The 23269-nt window shown below is 44.2% G+C and overlaps 1 protein-coding gene across 2 annotated transcripts in view; it reads right to left on the reverse strand.

The window, feature by feature from the left end:
• Positions 1–22949, reverse strand: part of LOC117524567 (rap guanine nucleotide exchange factor 4-like) — a 90339-nt gene extending 67390 nt beyond the window's left edge. Inside the window, exons 1-5 of one of the 2 annotated variants that reach the window (XM_034186379.1) lie at positions 22837–22949; positions 18447–18589; positions 18240–18327; position 17928; positions 15760–15906 (exon numbers count right to left, since the gene is read on the reverse strand). In XM_034186379.1, coding sequence (XP_034042270.1) covers positions 15760–15906; position 17928; positions 18240–18327; positions 18447–18589; positions 22837–22904 — 447 coding nt within the window. In that variant the 5' untranslated portion in view covers positions 22905–22949. Of the gene's footprint in view, positions 1–12015; positions 12267–15759; positions 15907–17927; positions 17929–18239; positions 18328–18446; positions 18590–22836 lie in introns of those variants that run through there. The other variant, XM_034186376.1, reaches the window with a different exon arrangement.
• Between the last annotated feature and the right edge of the window lie 320 nt (positions 22950–23269).

Consider the following 23269-nt stretch of genomic DNA (forward strand, 5'->3'; position numbering starts at 1 on the left):
ATAGCACTTGAAGAAACTGCAGGCCCGAATGAAAGATCAGATGAGAGGACTGGAAGAGCTGTGAATGTTCGGGGATGAAGCTGTTAATGATGCTAAAGACAGTGATAAGAAGCTTAAAGCCATGGAGGGAGACATGTTACACATCCAGGAGGAGCTGTCTACTGCAGACCGGCTCAGGGAGTGAAAGGATGAGCTCCAAGATGAGATCTATAGTCTCAACACAGAGTTCCCTGTTGGCAGAGAAGAGGCGGCTGGAAGTTCGTATCATCCAGCTGAAGGAAAAACTAGAGGAGGAGAAGCTCAACATTGAGAGGATCAATGACCGCATGATGAGATTCACCTGAGGTTGAGCAGCTGACGACGGAGCTGTCTTCAGAGCGCAGTAACGCTCGGCTCTTGGAGACAGGCTTTCCCAGCTGGATCGTCAGCACACGGAGCTGAGACTGAAGGAGGTGTTTTTTGCTCCCGGCCAACATTCCAGCCATGGTCCCTGGAGGGGGGTGTTTTTTTTGTTTTTTGTTTTTTCTGGCCCAAATTCGTGTGGTCGCCAGGAGGCTTCCCATGAGGGTGGGGTACTGTTGTGGGCTGGGGTGTTTGGTTGGCTTTGTTTTTGTTTTCTGTTTCTCCTTCCAGGTGGTATGCGTTCAGGACTGAGTGGCTGAGTTGAGGACCTTTCCCTGAACACCTGAGGCTTATCACGTGCAGTTCATCAGGACTCACAGCTGTGGTGCATCTGTCTTGATGAGGGCATGGTTGCATTTAAACCTGGAATACACAGTGTGTATTGGCCAGAGATTCAACTTTGTGACCAGACGGGTGAGATCGACGTTGGGAGAACAATCTCACCACTACGGACGCAGAGACCGCTCCAGGTTTGACGCCACGGTCTGTGAAAGAGGATTGGGTGAGGTCTCACGCTCTTCAGCACACTTCCTGAGGTATTTTGGTTTTTATGACTTTCATTAAGTAAAGTCAGTAAATTTGGTGTCCCTCACACCTTGCTATATGGAGCTGTTATGCTATGATAATTGTCTAAATCAGCTTCTACTGCAGTGGAGTTTTGAACTGAGTGTTCCATGCCTGCAGGGAGAGAAGCTGATTTTATATTTAGGCCAGGAAGTGTTTTGCTGATTGTGTGCACCTTTGAGTTGTCTCTCAGTGTGGAGAGTGTTGGACTCACCTTACGGTTTCTTCTTTCACAGACTGGGTTTGTCGCGGCCACCTGGGGGGGGGGTCGGCAGGGTCCTTGGGTCCAGAATGGCTGTGGCTCCGGACCTTTTGTGCTGCTGGAAGCATGCCGTTTTGTCACCTCGCCAGACCGTGGACTTTGGGTTATTTTCACTAAATACACTATGTTAATTAGGGCCCGAGTAGGCAACGTCCTACGAGGACCCTATTGTAATTGCGCTGTTTATTATTATTATTATTATTATTAGGGCCCGAGTAGGCAACGTCCTACGAGGACCCTATTGTAATTGCGCTGTTTATTATTATTATTATTATTATTATTTATTATTAGGTCCCGAGTAGGCAACGTCCTATGAGGACCCTATTGTAATTGCGCTGTTTATTATTATTATTATTATTATTATTATTATTCTCACTCTTGAAATCGAAATATCGGCCTCTTCTCATGCTCAAAAACTCACCAAACTTTCCAAAGTCGTCCGGCCGGATCCGAAATTCGATATTTTGGGGGCCTCACACATGGTCGCAGAAAAATCGCGAAATAGCGCCCCCTACAAATTTTCAAAAACCCCTCCGCATTGGGCTTTTTTCATCGTAGCCTCACGAAATTCGGTACACATATTTACCATGCCAGGGCGCATGAAAAAGTCTCTTACTGTCATGGTGAAATATTGACAGGAAGTCGGCCATTTTGATTTTAAGTTTCGATTTTGAGCAAATTTTTGCCATTTTTGGCCATTTCCACTACTTGCATTTGAACTAACTCGTCCTAGGGATTTCATCCAATTGTCTTCAAATTTGGTCAAATTCATCACAACACAATGGTGATCAAAAGTTATCAAAAGTGTTGGGAAGGTGTCGTGACACGGACCCACAACAGGGGGCGTTAATGAACGGACAATGGATAAGCCAAAAAGTAACAATTTAATGTTGTGAATCGCACAACGAAGTACAGACAATAACAATATTGTGGAATGTCAATTATACACAAGGTGACGTGTGGGCAGGCTTGAAGATAGAAGACGTCTGGCGAGAGAAGAGCCGGATCCCACACAGCTTCCACCACCAACGGATCTGAAGAACACCAGAGCTGCCAAGCCCTGCGCCCCAGGTGGCCACTGTCTTCAGCAGTCAGACCCGGTACTGCTGGCAGAGAACAGAAACAGTATTGATGAGTGTGAGTTCGCACACTCAGTAATCCCACAGTCTGTGTTCTTTTGGGAGGGAGCACCTCCACCTCCAATCACACACTCGTGCAGCTCCTGTCTAATCACTTATCTGGTTGGGGTGTGAAGCGAAGCCGTCGCTGATCACACCAAATGCCAATCCCACAGATAAGGAAAACACCACAGGAAAACAGCTGCAAGTTCAGATTATTACTCAATGTTTTAAGTCAGCAGAGAAAATTACCTGAATGGTAGCTGATTTCTCGGTGGGGAGGTGGAGTTGCAGTCCGGCTTTTATGGAGGTTGACGTAGATGAGTGACAGCTGGTGTTGATGATGTGACAGCTGTCACTCCACTGGTTTCGGCGCCCTCTCGTGCTTGAAGCCCGCACTCCAAGCAGGGCGCCATCTGGTGGTGGTGGGCCAGCAGTACCTCCTCTTCAGCGGCCCACACAACAGGACCCCCCCCTCAACGGGCGCCTCTTGGCGCCCGACCTGGCTTGTCCGGGTGACGGTTGTAGAACTCGGCCAGGAGGGCCGGGTCCAGGATGAAGCTCCTCTTCACCCAGGAGTGTTCTTCGGGTCCATACCTCTCCCAGTCCACCAGATACTGGAACCCCCGACCCTTACGACGGACGTCCAGGAGCTGACGCATGGTCCATGCCGGCTCCCCGTCGATGATCCGGGCAGGGGGCGGTGCAGGTCCAGGGGTGCAGAGTGGTGAGGTGTGATGGGGTTTGAGACGTGACACGTGGAACACCAAGTGGATCCGCAGTGAAGCTGGCAGCTTTAGCTTCACTGCGGCCGGACTGAGGACTTTGAGGATGGGAAACGGTCCAATAAACCTGTCTTTGAGTTTCTGTGATTCCACTTGCAGCGGGATGTCCTTGGTCGATAACCACACCTCCTGCCCGGGCTGGTATGCAGGGGCCGGGGAACGCCGGCGGTCTGCATGGGCCTTGGCCCTCGTCCGGGCCTTCAACAGGGCAGAACGGGCGGTCCGCCACACCCGGCGGCACCTCCTGAGGTGGGCCTGGACCGAGGGCACACCGACCTCTCCCTCCACAAGTGGGAACAATAGGGGCTGGTACCCCAAACACACCTCAAACCGGGAGAGGCCGGTGGCTGACGACACTTGGCTGTTGTGGGCGTACTCGATCCAGGCCAGATGGGCGCTGCAGGCTGTCGGGTGCGCGGAGGTTACGCAGCGGAGGGCCTGCTCCAGCTCCTGGTTAGCTCGCTCTGCCTGTCCGTTTGTCTGAGGGTGATACCCGGACGAGAGACTCACGGTGGCCCCCAGTTCCCTGCAGAAGCTCCTCCAAACCTGGGAGGAGAACTGAGGACCACGATCCGAGATGATGTCCGCTGGTATCCCATGCAGACGCATGACGTGGTGGACCAGGAGGTCTGCTGTCTCCTGGGCCGTAGGGAGCTTCGGACGGGCCACGAAGTGGGCCGCCTTGGAGAACCGGTCCACTATCGTGAGGATGGTGGTGTTGCCCTGGGACGGCGGGAGGCCTGTGACAAAGTCCAGGCCGATGTGGGACCAGGAGCGGTGAGGTACCGGTAGGGGCTGGAGGAGTCCCGAAGTCCTCTTATGGTCAGCCTTGCCCCTGGCACAGGTGGTACAGGCCTGGACGTAGTCCCGGACGTCGGCCTCCATAGATGCCCACCAGAAGCGCTGCTGGACCACTGCCATGGTTCTGAACACCCCGGGATGACAGGAGAGCTTGGAACCATGACAGAAGTCTAAAACTGCAGCTCTGGCCTCTGGTGGGACATACAGTTTGTTCTTCGGGCCGGTCCCCGGGTCCAGGTTCCGTGTCAGGGCCTCCCGGACGGTCTTCTCCACGTCCCAGGTGAGAGTGGCCACGACAGTGGACCCGGGGATGATGGTCTCTGTGGGGTCTGACAACTCAGCCTTGGCCTCCTCTTCATGCACCCGGGACAGGGCATCCGATCGTTGGTTCTTGGTCCCGGGGCGGTATGTAATCTGGAAGTCAAAGCGCCCGAAGAACAGTGACCAGCAGGCTTGCATGGGGTTCAGCCGCTTGGCGGTCCGGGTGTACTCCAGGTTCTGATGGTCCGTGAAAACCGTGAAGGGCACCGTCGCTCCCTCCAACAGGTGTCTCCACTCTTCAAGAGCCTCCTTCATCGCCAGGAGTTCCCGATTGCCGACGTCATAGTTCCTCTCAGCCGGGGTCAACCTGCGGGAAAAATAGGCACAAGGGTGCAGAACCTTATTGGACTCCCCGCTCTGGGACAGCACGGCTCCTATCCCTGAGTCAGAGGCATCCACTTCCACTGTGAACTGGCGAATAGGATCAGGCTGCACCAGAACTGGTGCAGACGAGAACCGGCGTTTCAACTCCCTAAACGCAGCTTCGCACTGATCCGACCAGGTGAAGGGGACCTTAGTGGAGGTCAGGGCTGTCAGGGGCCTAACTACCTGACTGTAGCCCTTAATGAACCTCTTGTAGAAATTTATAAAGCCGAAGAACTGTTGCAGCTTCCTACGGCTTGTTGGTTGGGGCCAATCTCTCACCGCCGCAACCTTGGCCGGATCAGGGGCGACGGAGTTGGAGGAAATGATGAACCCCAGGAAGGACAAAGAAGTGCGGTGGAACTCGCACTTCTCGCCCTTCACAAACAGCCGGTTCTCCAACAACCGCTGTAGGACCTGACGTACATGCTGGACATGAGTCTCAGGGTCCGGAGAAAAGATGAGTATGTCGTCTAGATATATGAAGACAAACCGATGCAGGAAGTCCCGCAAGACGTCATTAACCAATGCTTGGAACGTCGCGGGGGCATTTGTGAGGCCGAACGGCATGACCAGGTACTCAAAGTGACCTAAGGGGGTGTTAAATGCCGTCTTCCACTCGTCTCCCTTCCGGATCCGAACTAAGTGGTACGCATTCCTAAGATCGAGTTTGGTGAATATTTGGGCTCCATGCAGGGGCATGAACACCGAATCCAACAAAGGTAATGGGTATCGATTGCGAACTGTAATCTCGTTCAGCCCTCTGTAATCGATGCATGGACGGAGTCCGCCGTCCTTCTTACCCACAAAAAAGAAACCTGCGCCCATCGGGGAGGTGGAGTTCCGGATCAACCCGGCAGCTAAGGAGTCCCGGATGTAGGTCTCCATTGATTCGCGTTCCGGACGTGAGAGGTTGTACAGCCTGCTGGACGAATACTCAGCACCCGGGATCGAATCGACGGCGCAATCGTACGGTCGGTGCGGGGGAAGGGAGAGTGCCAGATCTTTGCTGAAGACGTCAGCAAGATCGTAGTACTCCTCCGGTACCGCCGTCAGATTGGGGGGGACTTTGACCTCCTCTTTAGCTGTCACACCTGGTGGAACCGAGGATCCTAAACACTCCCGGTGGCAGGTTTCGCTCCACTGCGTCACAACCCCAGACGGCCAATCAATCCGGGGATTGTGTTTCAACACCCATGGAAAACCCAAAATCACTCGGGAGGTAGAAGGTGTTACATAAAACACAATCTCCTCCCTGTGATTCCCAGACACAACCACTGTCACGGGCTGTGTCTGGTGTGTGATTAATGGAAGAAGGGTGCCATCTAGTGCCCGTACCTTCAAAGGTGAAGGCAGAGCCACCAGAGGGAGCCCTACTTCCTTTGCCCATCTGCTGTCCAGCAGATTCCCTTCCGACCCCGTGTCTACGAGTGCTGGGGCGTGAAGGGTTAACTCCTCACTAAGGATCGTGACTGGGATTTGTGCGGATCTATGGGGCTTCCCCGCGTGCGTGTTATGGCCCACCCTTAGCCCAGTTTCTAAGGACGGGCGTTGTAGTTTGACCGTTTGGGGCAGTTCCTCTGTATATGACCACTAGAGCCACAGAAAAAACACTCCCCGCAGGCCAGCCTCCTTTGTCTGTCATTTGGTTTCACTTTGGCCCTGCTCGTGTCCATAGCTTCGTCAGCAGGGGGAGCTGTTGCCACACGGGGCCCTCTGGCTGTGGAGCGTGGTGACGACGGCACCCTTTCGGACCCGGAAGGAAGAGGGACAGCTCGTGCCCGGCCACGCCCCCCGCCCTGCTCCCGACGGTGTTCCTCTAAGCGGTTGTCTAAGCGTGTAACCAGGTCGACAAACCCGTCAAAATCCCGCGGTTCCTCCTTAGCCAGCAGATGCTCCTTCAGGACCGGAGACAGTCCGTTTATGAAGGCGGCGTGGAGTGCAACGGTATTCCAGCCGGACCTCGCAGCCGCGATGCGGAAGTCGACTGCATACTCGGCTGCACTCCGGCGCCCCTGTCTCATTGACAGTAGCACGCTCGAAGCGGTCTCGCCTCTGCTGGGATGATCAAAAACCTGTTTGAACTCCCTTACAAACCCAGCGTATGACGTTAGGAGCCGTGAGTTCTGCTCCCAGAGCGCTGTAGCCCAGGCGCGTGCCTCTCCTCGAAGCAGATTAATAACATAAGCCACCCAGCTAGCGTCTGACGCGTACATGACGGGACGCTGTGCAAAGACGAGCGACCACTGCATTAGGAAGTCCGCGCACGTCTCGACACAACCTCCGTATGGCTCCGGAGGGCTTATGTATGCTTCAGGGGACGGTGGGGGGGGGGGGGTCGTTGAACGACCAGTGGAACGTCTGTGTCTGACATGGGACCAGCAGGAGGAGGTGCTGCAGCAGCGCTTTGATCGCGCGCCTCCACCCTGGCAGTGAGAGCCTCCATCCTCCGATTGAGAATAACGTTTTGCTCGGTTACCAAATCCAACCGAGCAGTGAAAGCGGTTAGAATTTGCTGCAGCTCACCTAACACGCCTCCTGCTGGCGCCTGTGCACCTCGCTCTTCCATTGGCTGTTCAAGCGATGGTTGACGCCCCTCAGGATCCATGACGCTGGCCGAGAAATCCTGTTGGGAAGGTGTCGTGACACGGACCCACAACAGGGGGCGTTAATGAACGGACAATGGATAAGCCAAAAAGTAACAATTTAATGTTGAGAATCGCACAATGAAGTACAGACAATAACAATATTGTGGAATGTCAATTATACACAAGGTGACATGTGGGCAGGCTCGAAGATAGAAGACGTCTGGCGAGAGAAGAGCCGGATCCCACACAGCTTCCACCACCAACGGATCTGAAGAACACCGGAGCCGCCAAGCCCTGCGCCCCAGGTGGCCACTGTCTTCAGCAGTCAGACCCGGTACTGCTGGCAGAGAACAGAAACAGTATTGATGAGTGTGAGTTCGCACACTCAGTAATCCCACAGTCTGTGTTCTTTTGGGAGGGAGCACCTCCACCTCCAATCACACACTCGTGCAGCTCCTGTCTAATCACTTATCTGGTTGGGGTGTGAAGCGAAGTCGTCGCTGATCACACCAAACGCCAATCCCACAGATAAGGAAAACACCACAGGAAAACGGCTGCAAAGAAGTTCAGATTATTACTCAATGTTTTAAGTCAGCAGAGAAAATTACCTGAATGGTAGCTGATTTCTCGGCGGGGAGGTGGAGTTGCAGTCCGGCTTTTATGGAGGTTGACGTAGATGAGTGACAGCTGGTGTTGATGATGTGACAGCTGTCACTCCACTGGTTTCGGCGCCCTCTCGTGCTTGAAGCCCGCACTGCAAGCAGGGCGCCATCTGGTGGTGGTGGGCCAGCAGTACCTCCTCTTCAGCGGCCCACACAACACAAAAGATTCTAATTAAGTCAAAAGGCATGGCTGCTAGGGGTCGTCAAACTTTGGCGAGCTTTTCGGAGCACGCCATTTCACTTCGAACGGCTGTCACGCCCACATACATCATCGTAGATCCTTCAAACTTGCTGGACATGATGAGGGCTCCGCCCTGAACATCTACATATCTTAAGTTCCCACCTGCGCCATAGCGCCACCCGGTGGTGGTGAGAAATGTCCTATTTTTGCTTTAAGAGGTCCCTATGTCACATACTTAACCCAATCAACTTCATTCCACATCGAAAACATGCAGAATAAATTGGTGAACGTAGGTGATGAACGCCGTGAAGTTACGAGTAACGGCGTCCGTGTGGCGGCGTGCCGAATATTGACCATTCGCCATGAAATTACGTTCTTCATTTTGATGGCTTTAATTTTGTCATATCATCATGAAAATTGATACACAGGTCGAGCACCGCAACCTCTTACAATTCATAGGGGCGTCGCCCATGGGCGGGACAAAATGCCTCAATAGCGCCCCCTTGAAACTTTTTTTTTGGAGTAGGGAGATGAAAATTGGTACACGTGTGACTTGCATAGACGTACAAAAAAGTCTCTGGCACCATGGGTCTACTCCAAACAGGAAGTTGGCCATTTTGAATTTTCTTGTCATTTTGGCGTGATTTCCACATGTTGTATTTGAACGAACTCCTCCTAGGGATTTTGTCCAATGCACTTCAAATTTCTTCCACATCACCCACAGATGATACTGACCAAAAGTTATCGAAAGCTTTTCTTTATGTTGAAGGGTGTGGCCGCTATGGCGCCGCCATTTAGACCCTTCGCCATGGAACATTATACTTAAACAGGTACTGATGTCACATACTTAACACCATCAACTTCCTTCCACTTCTAAAACATGCAGAACAAGTTTGTGAACATAGGCAATGATCGCCGTGAACTTACGATTAACAGCTTCTGTGTGTGGTGGTGTACCGAATATCGCCCCTTCGCCATGAAATTACGTTCTTCCTTTTGACGGCTTTAATTTTGTCATATCATTATGAAAATTGAAACACAGGTCAAGCACGACAACCTCTTACAATTCATAGGGGCATCGCCCATGGGCGGGGCAAAGTGCCTCAATAGCGCCCACTTGAAACTTTCCAAAACCCCTCCCCATAGGGGTTTTTTTGGAGTAGGGAAATGAAAATTGGTACACATGTGTGACTTGCATAGACGTACAAAAAAGTCTCTTGCACCATGAGTCTACTCCAAACAGGAAGTCGGCCATTTTGCATTTTCTTCTCTTTTTGAAATGATTTCCACATGTTGTATTTGAACGAACTCCTCCTAGGGATTTTGGCCAATGCACTTGAAATTTCTTTGACAGCATCCGAAGATGATACTGACCAAAAGTTATCGAAAGCTTTTCTCTATGTTGAAGGGTGTGGCCGCTATGGTGCCACCATTTTGACCCTTTGCCATGGAACATCAAGTCATGATAACTCCTTCATACTTTAACTGATTGACTTGAAACTTCATATGTATGATGACGATTGGCCCCTGAACACACCTAGCCCCTCTGTTTGTACACTGAGCGCCCCCTAGTGGATGAACAATCAACATGTCATAACTCCTTGATGCATTGTGTGATTTGTTTAAAATTTTAACTGTGTGATGAGTGGTTGCCCCTGCATGCACATGCCCACATGTGGTCACAAAGGCACCCACTGGCCTGGTTAGGCGGTTGCGCGGAACGAGGGCCCGTATATGACTGCTTGCAGTCCTAGTTATTATTATTATTATTATTCTCACTCTTGAAATCGAAATTTCAGCCTCTTCCCATGCTCAAAAACTCACCAAACATTCCAAAGTCGTCCGGCCGGATCCGAAATTCGATATTTTGGGAGCGCCGCACATGGTCGCAGAAAAATCGCGAAATAGCGCCCCCTAGAAATTTTCAAAAACCCCTCCGCATTGGGCTTTTTTCGTCGTTCGGTACACATATTTACCATGCCAGGACGCACGAAAAGGTCTCTTACTGTCATGGTGAAATATCGACAGGAAGGTCAACTGTGTGATGAGTGGTTGCCCCTGCATGCACATGCCCACATGTGGTCACAAGGGCACCCACTGGCCTGGGTAGGCGGTTGCGCGGAACGAGGGCCCGTATATGACTGCTTGCAGTCCTAGTTAAACTTGGTTTTCCTTTGAACCATGCTCTGCTTCTTTTATGCTGGGTCCTGTCAAACGCTGGGTTGGTTCTCCGCCCGCGTCCGACACATAACAAAATGAGCATGATTTCTTTCTGTATTGTCGGCAAAATAAGTCAGTAAAACAACTATGAAATACTGGAGGCTGCTGCAATGCTAATAAATATGCAAGCTGATTCTGTGCATTTTGAACACAATAGCCCTTTGGCCATAGCTAGATGACCCATGTGAGCCAGCCAACAGCCAACTCAGCACATTTGACAACAAAGCTGTAACAGACAGAAGTGTTTTAAGGCTGTTGGCTGAAAACATTGAGTAAAAGAGACGATACATTTTGAGAGAATCTTCTTTATACTATATTTGCATAGGGTCAAAGAGAGCAAAGTGCGCAAACTGCAGTTTGAGGGTTCCGTGCCTTCCACAAGGACACTTTGACACACTCAGGTATCAAACTCAATGATCCTTTGGAGATTGGACAACCCACTCTACTGGCTGACCACCAAAAACTTTCATGAAAGCATTTGTCTTATCAATAAGAAAACCCCATTACATTTTGTATTAACTGGGATCCCAAAACATTTTTGGCAAAATATTTTTGGTCCCCTATCAGAACCTGGAGGACAACAGACCACAGGGTACAGGATGTATAATAGCTTTTGCAAAACATATATATTAGTGGACTTTTATTAAAGAAACTGAAAGTTTCCAAAAAGTCGTAACACTCTTCTGAAGGAAGGATAGAAATTAAAGACTATGACTGTCAGCCAGTTTGTTCTGTGTATGCCTGATCTTGACGGAAGCTATGTGGAGTGGGTCCTGGCTAGTACTTGGATGGGGGACCTCTTAGGAAAACCAGGCGCTATGTTGGTTTCTCCAAGAAGGGAATGAGGCGTAAAACATGTTCCAAATCAAGATGTGATTCTGTACTGGATCTGCTGTGGTGACCCTGAGCAAACAGGAGCAGCTGAAAGACCAACTGCCACAAAATGGAATTTAATTAAGAATAAATCAAAATACAATTAAGAAGGCACTCATTGGAACACATTCCTCTGTCAAGTCATTATCTTACAATGATAAAGGGGTCATATTGTGCAGAATTGGCTTTTATAATGATGCAAATTGTTGACGTTTCATATTAAACATCCTGAACAGTCTCACTATATGCCTGCAGATGTAAAACATTTGCGAAAAACAAGATTTTGGATTAAAACAGCTCATTTTAGACTTCTATAATATGTGAGCTAGATAGCCCTCTGGTAAGAAAAGGGAAATTCAGCAAAAGTTCATTCACATTTAAAGCAACAGAAACAGGGGTGAAAGGGCTATTTTTGACATCAAACTATTTTATTTGAGCTATTTTAGATTGCTGAAAATATTTATAATATGAAGGACCCCTTTAAATAATTACTTGACTTTAAGATTTCTTCAGTCTTCTCCCTTCTACCAAATCCAACAACTTCCGCTCAGGTTACATGAAAATGTGTTCATTAGCTTTTGATTTATCCCACAAAAAACACAAGCAAACTAACAGACACAGACAAAACCATATCTTCCCCAGCAGTTAATCAGTAATATGTGGAGACTTTTGTTCCATTACACTGTGAACCTATAAAATACAATTTAAAGCACAACATTGCACATTTTTAACTGACAGGAGTCCGTAGTGGCAACGCATCATCACTTGATGTGCGCTCTGGCATCACCCCAAACAGCTGAGGTCAAAAACATCTAAGAACAAGATAGAACATCCTGGAAAGAATCTGAAGCTGTATAATCTCATCTAAAACAAACCTTATGATGAGGTCATCCCTGGGCAGACGTCAAATGTACAGACTAGTTTGTCCACATGGTCATCGGCACACACAGAGAAATACATCCAGTCACACTGTGGTCCTGTGTTGTGACACGGACTGACAGCCATTAATTTAACAGCTCCTATGCCTTTCAGTCCCAGAGGAAATGGGCTGTCGCACTCAGGAAGCCAACCCAGCGGAGGCTCTCTCAGTCAGGGAGCTCAGAGCAGAGAACAGCTTTTAACAGCGTGATGCCAACAGAACATTCTCATGTTTGGAGAGGTGCAGAGATTACGTCTCTTTTATCATCAGACTTCCCTTTAATGACACTGCTTTCTCCTCAGTATCTGTCATATGCAGTTTATTCTGTGGTGGTACCTCTATTATTAATTCTGATGCAAAGCTGCTATTTCTGTCTCAATCAAAGGAAAGAGTAAACATGTCACATCAAACATACATGACCGTAAGAATCAGTTTCAGTTTCAACAATGTACTACCCTCTAGTGGTCCAAATATGTAACTCTCCTGATTGCCAGTGAAGCCACACTGAGGATTTGGGAGCAGAATGTTACATTATAAAATGTGGACTGATCTCAGCCAAATGGCAGGGGGGAGGTGTCAACAATAAATTCATGATCTAAGCTCCGATAATCAACTTTACACTTTGACAATGGTGTGCCTACGCTTTGGCGTGCACTCAGATCACTGTGGCACATTTAGTGTTTCATTTCTATCATCAAATAGCTACGGCAGATGGTCGTTCTTCTGGCTTAAAGCTGTCGCTTCGTTAACTAGAAAAACACAACATAACAGATAGATGACATTTTGAAAGCAATGTCTGGGAGTGACTATGAATAAGACACAAATGGGAAAACCCAACATTAAATGTACTTTACCAATCAGTTATTCTTAAACGATAAACAAACTAAAAGGAGACGCCAAAAAAAGTTATATGAGCACAGCAACAATTCAAGTGCAAGTTAACTACCCATGGACACAAAATAAAAAATTACATTAGTTTTTTTTTTTTTTTACATCATATTACAGATGCTTGCTTTCAATCTAAGAATGAACAGATTTTTTAATTATTGTATAAATTAACCTGATATTTCATTGTGATTGGATGTCCTAGAAATATAAAAACAAATAAAATCCCAAAAACATTCACATGCAACCCAGTCTCACAGCAGTTTGTGGCGGCAGTATGAAAAGTATATTAATCAACTTGTTTTCCCTTTCATATGTCTAGTATACTGGCATAATATGTTACTATGTTTTCTACCCTCAAATTAATTTTATTAGTAAAGGGAGCAGGCTGCAGCCTCAACTTTATCGACAACCCCAATTCCAATGAAGTTGGGACGTTGTGTGAAATGTAAATTAAAAACAGAATAGAATGATTTGCAAATCCTCTTCACCCTATATTCAATTGAATATACCACAAAGACAAGATATTTAATGTTCAAACTGTTATGCCGCGTTCACACTGGGCGCGATCAGACGCTACAAATTCGCAGGGGTCGCGTGACGACGGACGCGCCACCATTGCCCGGGGTGTCGCTTTGCTTTTGCTGCGAAAATAAGCCCCGGTGCGTCATCAAATAGGAGGAGCTTCCATTCCGCTCGCTGGCTCCGGGTGTCAGTCAAGTTAACATGATCACACGGAGCGAGTTGTTGAAAGCTGACAAACGTCATGAGACATTCCCAATTCAGGGAGTATCATTATTTGCTGCAGGAGCTGCGTCTGGATGACGGCCGCTTTCAACAGCCCTTCCGCCTCTGCGGGACCCCAGTATGAGGACCTCCTGTCCCGTTCACGCGCGCACATGTAAACAATTAAAAAAAAAAAAGAAACTCTGCTGCCTGCTGTGCGGCTGCAGCTCGCTCTTCCCCCAAAAAACTCTGTCATAATTGTGTTTAGAAACCAGTCCCCATTTGCTTCATTATGCATCTGTGTAGTTAATAAGTAAAATAATCTCCACGGACGATTCGCTCGCGCGCACGTATGAATAAAAAAGAAAAGAAACCCCGCTGCTTGCTGTGGGGCTGCTCCTCGCTCTTTCCCAAAAAACTCTGTCATAATTGCGTTTAGAAACCAGTCACCATTTGTTTTATTATACATCTGTGTAGTTAATAAGTAAAATAATCTCCATGGACGATTCGCTCGCGCACGCACATAAAAGAAAAAGAAAAAGAAACTCCAATCCTGCTGCTGCGGGGCTGCTGCTCGCTCCAAAAACTCTGTCATAATTGTGAAATAAAGGACAAAAGAGACATAAGTCCTGCTCACAGGCTGCTACCAGATACAGGACATGTTCACATCTTCAGTCAAACTCCAGACATCTCCACGTCACTACATATTCAGTCCCTGATTGGTCATCGCGGAGCGACGAGACGCAAAAGTTCAGATTTTTCAACTTGCACTGCATTAAAAACCAACATCATTGTGTAAAGGATCTTACCGCATGGGCTCAGGAACACTTCAGAAAACCATTGTCAGTTAATACCGTTCGTCGGTGCATCTACAAGTGCAAGTTAAAACTCTACCATGCAAAGAAAAAGCCATACATCCACAACATCCAGAAATGCCGCCGCCTTCTCTGGGCCCGAGCTCATTTGAAATGGACAGACGCAAAGTGGAAAAGTGTGCTGTGGTCTGATGAGTCCACATTTCAAATTGTTTTTGGAAATCATGGACGTTGTGTCCTTCCGGACAAAAGAGGAAAACAACCATCCATATTGTTACCAGTGCAAAGCTCAAAAGCCAACATCTGTGATGGTATGGGGGTGTGTTAGTGCCCATGGCTTTTGCTTTGCATGGTAGAGTTTTAACTTGCACTTGTAGATGCACCGACGAACTGTGTTAACTGACAATGGTTTTCTGAAGTGTTCCTGAGCCCATGCAGTAAGATCTTTTACACAATGATGTTGGTTTTTAATGCAGTGCCGCCTGAGGGATTGAAGGTCACGGGCATTCAATGTTGGTTTTCGGCCTTGCCGCTTACGTGAAGAAAGTTCTCCAGATTGTCTGAATCTTCTGATTATATTATGGACTGTAGATGATGGAATGCCTAAATTCCTTGCAATTGAACGTTGAGAAACATTGTTCTTAAACTGTTGGACTATTTTTTTCATGGAGCTGTTCACAAAGTGGTGATCCTCGCCCCATCTTTGCTTGTGAACAGCTGAGCCTTTGGGGATGCTCCTTTTATACCCAATCTTGACATTCATAATTAGTGTCCTCAGTTCCCAAATGCTTATTGAGTGTTGTTAGAAGGAAAGGTGATGTAACACAGTAGTAAACATACCACTGTCCCAGATTTTTTGAAACGTGTTACAGGCATCCGTTTCAAAATGAGCAAATATTTGCACAAAAACAATAAAGTTTATCAGTTTGAGCATTAAATATCATGTCTTTGTGGTGTATTCAATTGAATATAGGTTGAAGAGGATTTGCAAATCATTGTATTCTGTTTTTATTTACATTTCACACAACGTCCCAACTTCATTGGAATTGGGGTCGTAGACAAACCAACACATTCACACTTACAGTCATGTTAAATGTCTTTGGAAATGGGAGGAAGCCGGGGCACCCAGAGGGAACCGACGCAAATAAAGAACATGCAAACTCCACACAGAAAGGACCAGACATTAAGGGATCCAAGGACCTCTTCACTGTGAGGCACATAAAGTCACTGTGCTGCCAAAAGCAAGTACAGATGGAATAAATAAAGCTACTCACCTCCCACAGAGCCCTAAAGTCTCTCTGTTCAATACGAAGGAGCTCACTAAATTCTCGCGTGACAATGGTGGCATTTCGGGGGGTGTTATCAAGGATGGACTCCCCAAATGCTGTGCCCGTCCCCAGAGTACAAATAGTGACAGCATCCTACAGGACAACACAGATGGTTGAATGTTTCTTTTACACAAAGTCAGAGACGGATGATCGTCAACTACAGTGCATCTGAAAAGTATTCACAGAGCTTCGCTTTTTTCACATTTTATTATGTTACAGCCTTATTCCAATATGGGTAATTTTTTTCCTCAAATTCTACACACAATACCCATAATGACAATGTGAAAAGTTGTTTTTTTTTTAGATTTTGCTAATTTATTGAAAATAAATCTAAGAAATCACGTATACATAAGTATTCACAGCCTTTTGCCACGAAGCTCAAAACTGAGCCCAAGGACAACCTGTTTCCACTGACCATCCTTGAGATGTTTCTTCAGCTTAATTGGAGGAATGGGCAAACTTGCCCAAAGATAAGTGTGCCAAGCTTTGTGGCATCATATTCAAGAAGACTTGAAGCTGCAACTGCTGCCAAAAGTGGCATCAAGAAAGTATTGAGCAAGCGTGTGATACTTACATACATGTGATTTCTTAGTTTTTTTTATTTTTAATAAATTTGCATAAGTTAAAAAAAAAGAAGCTTTTTCATGTAGGTCATTATGGGGTGTTGTGAGTAGAATTTTGGGGGAAATGTATGTACTCCACCTTGGAACAAGGCTATAATATAAGAAAATGTGAAAAATTATTAAGTGCTGTGAATACATTCCGGATGCACTGTATTGCCCCATTTCCACCGAGCAGTCCAGGTCGGAATGGACACTACAGTATTTTGGACTGGTTACAATGGACTGGTTACAAAAGGGAGGCACTAATCCGCTGGTGTGCATTGATTGGCTCAACAGCAAAAAGGGATACCTGCAGTATTGCGAAAAGTTCAGACTGTTTCAAATATTAAAACCATTGACACACTGAGTAAATATGAAGTCTTAAGCTTACCTGTTATGTAATTTCAGTCAGATTCATCATCATAGCTTGATGAAAACTTATCCACATAAAGCATCTTTATTTTGGAAAATGACAACTGGGAAATACGTTGCTGAAGAAAGAAGTCCCTCTGTGTTTTATCTGCTCCGGGTGCATTTCTCAGCCTGAACCAGAGGACAACAGCACTTTGTCCCACAACAAAAAAGTTAACTTATTTAAGAGTCACAGCGCATTTATCACAGGGATCAGTTGACTCTTCAGCATACTGCATGCAATGAAAATAAATCCCATGATCCACCAAGACAAAAATTAAATTAATTAAATAAAATTTTAAAAAATTATAAATTACACTGTGTGGAGGGGGTGAGACCGCGCAATAGCGTACACACACTTGAAGACGTGCTGACCAGGACCACTCGGTGGAAATGAGGTTTATGTGCCAGTATGTCTTATTGTGAGAATCACTTAATCACATCACTATCAAAGGTGGGAGGAGGTCTAGCTCCTCAGGTGAGTTAGATGATCTCAAAAAGAAATTAACCCAATCAGCATGCAGTCAAGCATACGGAGGCGAATGAAGGTGCAGAAAGCCGCACTAGTCAAAATCATTCCAAACTATCTCAGCAAAACCTTCTCTATAGCTCAGCTCTTTCTGCACCTGTAACAGAATAACTGGACAATAAATGATTGTCTATGCAAACAAATAGAGGTGACAACTCTGTTAAGATAAAAAAAATTATTTCCATTGTACTGTAAAAAAACAAATTCAGAAATCAAAAATTTGAGGCAATTTAAACTTCTTCAAAAGCACAACAAATCTGTAGTAAAACATGAAAAATTAATGAACATAAATTTGTACGTATTTGTACATATTTTTCAGCTGGATTTGTAGATATTCAATGTATTTCTCCACTGAGAAACAACAAGATGGGACCTCAACAGAGTGGAAAAAATTAGATTTTTATCATTATTCTAACCCTACATCTAACCCTAATGCGCGTTTCAAAAATACTTTGTCCTTTGTCCATAAAGGGGGGGGGGGGGGGGGGGGGTGTCTAGGACTAGCAAGAAACCAGAAAATATTCACATTTAAAAAGCTGAAAACAAACAATTTGGACATTTTATAAAATGACTCTAAAGAATGATGATAACATTTGGTGATGAATTAATAGTCAATCAATTTATAACATTTGGTGATGAATTAATAGTCAATCAATTTATCATTGCAGTTCTAATTTGGATATGAAGAAACATGAGGTTCAGTCTCTTGTTCAAAGACACTTTGCCATATTCTGGGCTTGATCTGCTAATCTAATGGTTTATGGATAACCTGCTCACCCACTTGAGGGACACTACGCCTACATTTGAAGACTGCCTTAAATGTTAGTGTTCTAATGTTTTCTTTTATACCATGTGTAAATGTAAAAGCATATCCATGTAGCTACTGACAATGTGCCGTCTCTGAAACTTTAACATCCAGTGACCCAGAGAGAACAGCATACCAGCTGGTGCCAATGTCTCCTTGGCGATACACTGAAAAAACAGCACAGTTCAGGGGGATCAGATAAACGACAAAAGATGGAATTCCTTTGAAGAAAAAGGAATTTCTTTGTCTCTCAGTGAATAGTGTCACCGCTTGTGCTTTGACATACAGGTGATGCCTTTTTCCAAGGATTCATAGAATCCACACTTGCATATCTGCTGCAACAAACTGGGCTCAAACCTCTCAAAGGCCTTCACGCTTTTCAGACGAGCTAAGATTATATCCACATCTTCCCCTGAGCGTTCTTCCGGCCTGGAAACAAACAAACAAAAAGGTACAGGTAAAAGCCAAACTAAATGTACATACGTAAGTACGGAGACATAATAAGATGCGGGGGGTGTCACAGTTGATATCTTACAATAGGAATCAACAACTGCCCATCAACGTTACTTCAATGTCTTGAAAAACTCAAACTATGCTTCTCGATTTGTTGATGTTTTAGACACTTTGCTAACTAAAGATGGCCAAAAACTGCAATTCTGTGTACAATTAACAGATTGCGAAATGAAACATGCATGCTACATTAGCTGGGAAATGATTAGTCATACAAGAAGCATCAGATGTGAATGACACAAGTGGCTTCTGCAACCAATCACGGCACATGAGTGTGTAAACACATCTGACGCTCTCGGCTGTCTGTAGCCGATGCACTTTGGACCTTTCTTTCTAATGCAGCCTTCCTCATTCCGTGTAACCAGGTAGCATGTGTAAACATTAGCGTTGGCCAAAAATCACTCCTTTCCTCTGTTATCGAGCACTTCCACAATCAGATGCACACGGGAAGCCAGAGACTAAACTTGAAGCCTGGCAATGATTATTTCCACTCTGTGATTATGATTATGTTATTATAGAAGGATGTTTAAGGGCATCCATAGAGTGCTCACATCTGCTAAAAGAAAAAAAAAATACACTGGTGCTAGAATACAGTACCCTGTAACAGTTGTGTTAGATTTTATATAATGTGTGTTATATTTTATAAAATATATATGGTAATTATTCTAATAATTAAAACCATAATTAGGTATTACAGTACATAATAGCAAGCCAGCTTCATGCACAGACAAGGATTTTCTTAAAAATTTTATGAAATATCAGTTAAAAGGTGCATAGGAGGCTCTGGCATAGATATGATCTGTTTTCTTGTATTAAAATTTGCAAATCAATCAAAAATGTATTAAAATCAAAAAACCTCTGACTTTATCTTGCTCATCATCACAGTTAATTTGACAATATTCTATTTCAGCTATGTCCCTTAATATATTTAAGACTAAATAGTGCAACTGGTATATCATTTTTAAATTTTAATTTATCGTGTTAAAGTTTGACAGAATGGAAAAATTAGTATTTGAAAAGTTCAGTAAAAAAACCATAAACGCTTAAGATGTGTTGTCCCTTCATTTGAAAAATACGCCAGCTTTTCTAGTCAGAAAACTATGAGAGCAGTGCGCAAAAAAGCCTATAAAAATGGTTCATGAATCATAATAAAAGTAAACCTTTGAAATAATTGCAACACTGATTTAGATTCATATTGCTCATCAAAATGTTTCTCTGTGGGACTCCTCAATGAAACTGTGATTGGTGGTGCAACAGACAAATATGTCAGACACAATCAGGATGACCATACAGTAATTTTTGTGGGTTATAGCTGTGTACTTTTAATATATACAACTTCAGACCTGATTTTAGTTATGTTTGTTCCAGGGCATTTGATGTCACTGTCTTACTGTAAATTTTGTAGAACCATTCGAAAGTTTAACAGTGTTATTAGTGTTATTGATTCATTATGTTTTTGTAGTTCAACTGGTTTAGTCACTTTAGCTAAGTGTTATGCTGCTGTTACCATGAGTTAAGTTTCATGTTGGTACCATGAGTGAAATGTATAATGCTTTTAATGTCATCCACCACTGTCTCTGTTTGTCAAATTAAAAGCACCTGCTTACAGCAGCTTGCAGAACAACAAAAAGCTGTGCATGAGTGCAATTTTGCTCACGCACAAACTGTGGAGAGCTGACATTTCCGTTTGGTATGCTGATGTATTTTGGGTCAAGGATCAACAGCGCCAAAACTGAACATTGATAGGATTAATATTTTTACAGAAGCTACATATATTAGCTAACAACACTGAACAATGGACATTGATATTTACATTCTGGATTCACACACCATTTCAGCAAGGGGCAGTAAATAATTTATATAGTAAATATGTGATTTTATTTAGTAAGTGCAATGTAAGTACATAATGTAATTGTAAATGTGTTCAAAATACATGGATGACAAGAAAGTAAAAATACTTATTTCCACTGTGGTCCATTTAAAAATCAAATGATGAAATAGAAGTAATAATAACAGTAATACTAATACTGATGATAATAATGATAACAATAATAATGTGTATATGATAACAAGAATTCTAAACCATTTATATAAACATTAAATACATAATTAACAGTAAATAAAAGTTTTGAGTTCTTTTTATAAAAATAGTTGAGGTCTAGGGTTCTAAAAACATTCTGGACTCACACGCCATTCCAACTCATAAAAGAAACTTTCCACAAATTATTACCACCCTTGAAAAATGTCAGCTACCTATTTACCTACACTACCCAATCTAGAGCCAGTGGATCCCCAGGGCCAACACGCTAGTTTATATTACACATAACTTCACAAAATTTTATATTCATGGGCCTTAGATACTAAGGCATCTGAAGCTACCAAAATATTATTTGTCTGAAGAAAAAGAAAAATTACCTTACAAGAGCACCAAAAAAGAGCATGATTTTGTCTAGCATCAAAAGTTGCACTATGCACACTTTCTCTAAACACAATCACAGCAGCCCATAACTACTGTACTAAACTAGAAAACTGCTGCATCCTAGTAAGAGCAGAATACTACTGGAATGAATTTGAATAAGGACTAAACGGATCACTAAATGGATGCTGCACTCACTCCAGTTTATTGTCTGGAATAGTCCCAGATTGCATTTCAGAGCTTCTAGAATTCAAACATTTTCGTGCAGGTGGTGTTGGGGGGTAATTTTGGGTTTCATCTTTTTTTGTTTTTCACCACTTTCATCCCTGAATATGTCAATCGTGAGTCACGTTTGTGCGGATTAAAGTTACTAACTGGGACTCCTGTCTTGTTGTAAGAAAGAAACGAGAATTGTCCTCCGTTCTGTTCACACAGCTCCAAACGCTGCGCGGCTCTCTGCTGAGTCAAGTTAGAACGACAGAATTCAGTCTGAATTAATAACTTCAAAGCGAAACACCGTTTTGTTTATTTTTATTTATGTCCAGAGATCAAGGGTACAGTGACCAATTTCATATTTATTTACTTTAAGGCTCAATGATATACATAGAAAACCTGTAAAGCCTACTTTTAGTACAAAATTCACAAGAGGTATCGATAAGGGAATCGATAAGGAATCGGATCGATAAGCAGAATCGATAATGGCATCGATATCGATAAAATCTTATCAATACCCATCCCTATCAGTGACTTGAAAATATTTATTATATCCGTCCCGACTTGTCAAAGGAAAAATGTCTGTAAAAGTGATAACTTATACACTAATTTTATATTTAGTCTGTCCAATTACTTATGGGACCTGAAACTGGAGGCACTATGTATACAAAATATCACATTAACCATTTAGTAATTACATGTCTGTGTAATTACTAAATGATTAATGCCATATTTTGTTTAACCCCCTTAATGAAAACTGAAGGTCTACACTACAAAATCATCTTGAATGTTTCATTTCAGCTCTACTGTGGCATTGAAAAAGGCAAAATTACAAGATATTTGAATGCTGACATTTGAATCCTGATTTGACCCAGAAAAAGTACATCAAGGTGATAAGAAGATTGTGAGATGAAGTTTCGTCCCAAATTTCTACACAGTAAAATCACCAGTGCAAAACTAACACTGGCCGTGTTAAACTGACACTGCCAGTGTACATATGGTCCCACTCTGGTCAGAGTGGGACCATATGTACAATGTCGGTGTTAATTTAACACTGGTAATTTTACTGTGTAGGGTCTGTGACAAAAAAAAGTCTAAAATGAGCTATTTCAGACCAAAACTTTGCATACAGTAAGAAGAAGTTCAACATAAACAGCCATATAATAGCAGAACTTTGAGGATGTATAACAGGAACTCCAAGACATACTTAGCCGCATTTTAGCTAAAAAAAAAAAAAAAATAGGTCCCCTTTAATTAGAATTGATTAATGCTCCAATATCTGCCACAATGTTTAGTTCTAAAAAGCCATGGTAAAGTATCTAACATATTTCAGTTGTAATTCAATATTTTCAGGTTTTAAGTCTTTATTACCCGCTTGTTGAAATTACAAATTGTATTAGTACAACTAAGCTAGTTAACGTTTGGAGTTTCTTCTTTAAAAAAAAAAAAAAAAAAAAAAGCAGCGCCATGAAAATCCAGTTCAGTGGTTATAACTCCGCAAAAATGACCTCATGTAGAGTAAGAAAATGCACATTACCTCTTATCCAGACATGTAATCCACTCGGCAGCTGGTGATGACTGTGAAGAAGTGTGCGCTGCGACCATGTTGGGCTCACGGTACGTTCTGATGATGATGTTGCGTTCAGTGCGCTGTGCACCTGTAGCGGCACAAACAGGAGCAGCACAAGTTTACACAAGAAATACAGAGAAACGACTTAAAAAAAATACCATTTCTTTAAAAGGAAGCCCTTACAAGCAATTTATAAACATATTCATGTTTTAATCAATCGATCCTGGGTGTTAAATTCTATTTTTAGATTTTTAGTGTCTTAAAAAAAATACTCTTATTATTGTTCATCCTATTTCGTCACTGTTTGTTTTATTGTGTACCAATGCCATATAATATGAATCAGATCACATCAAAATGGGGCGCTTAAAAGATGAAGCCAAAGCAGAAATGAAAATCTTGC

The sequence above is a fragment of the Thalassophryne amazonica genome, chromosome 14 (assembly GCF_902500255.1).
Source record: "Thalassophryne amazonica chromosome 14, fThaAma1.1, whole genome shotgun sequence".
Lineage (NCBI taxonomy): Eukaryota > Metazoa > Chordata > Actinopteri > Batrachoidiformes > Batrachoididae > Thalassophryne > Thalassophryne amazonica.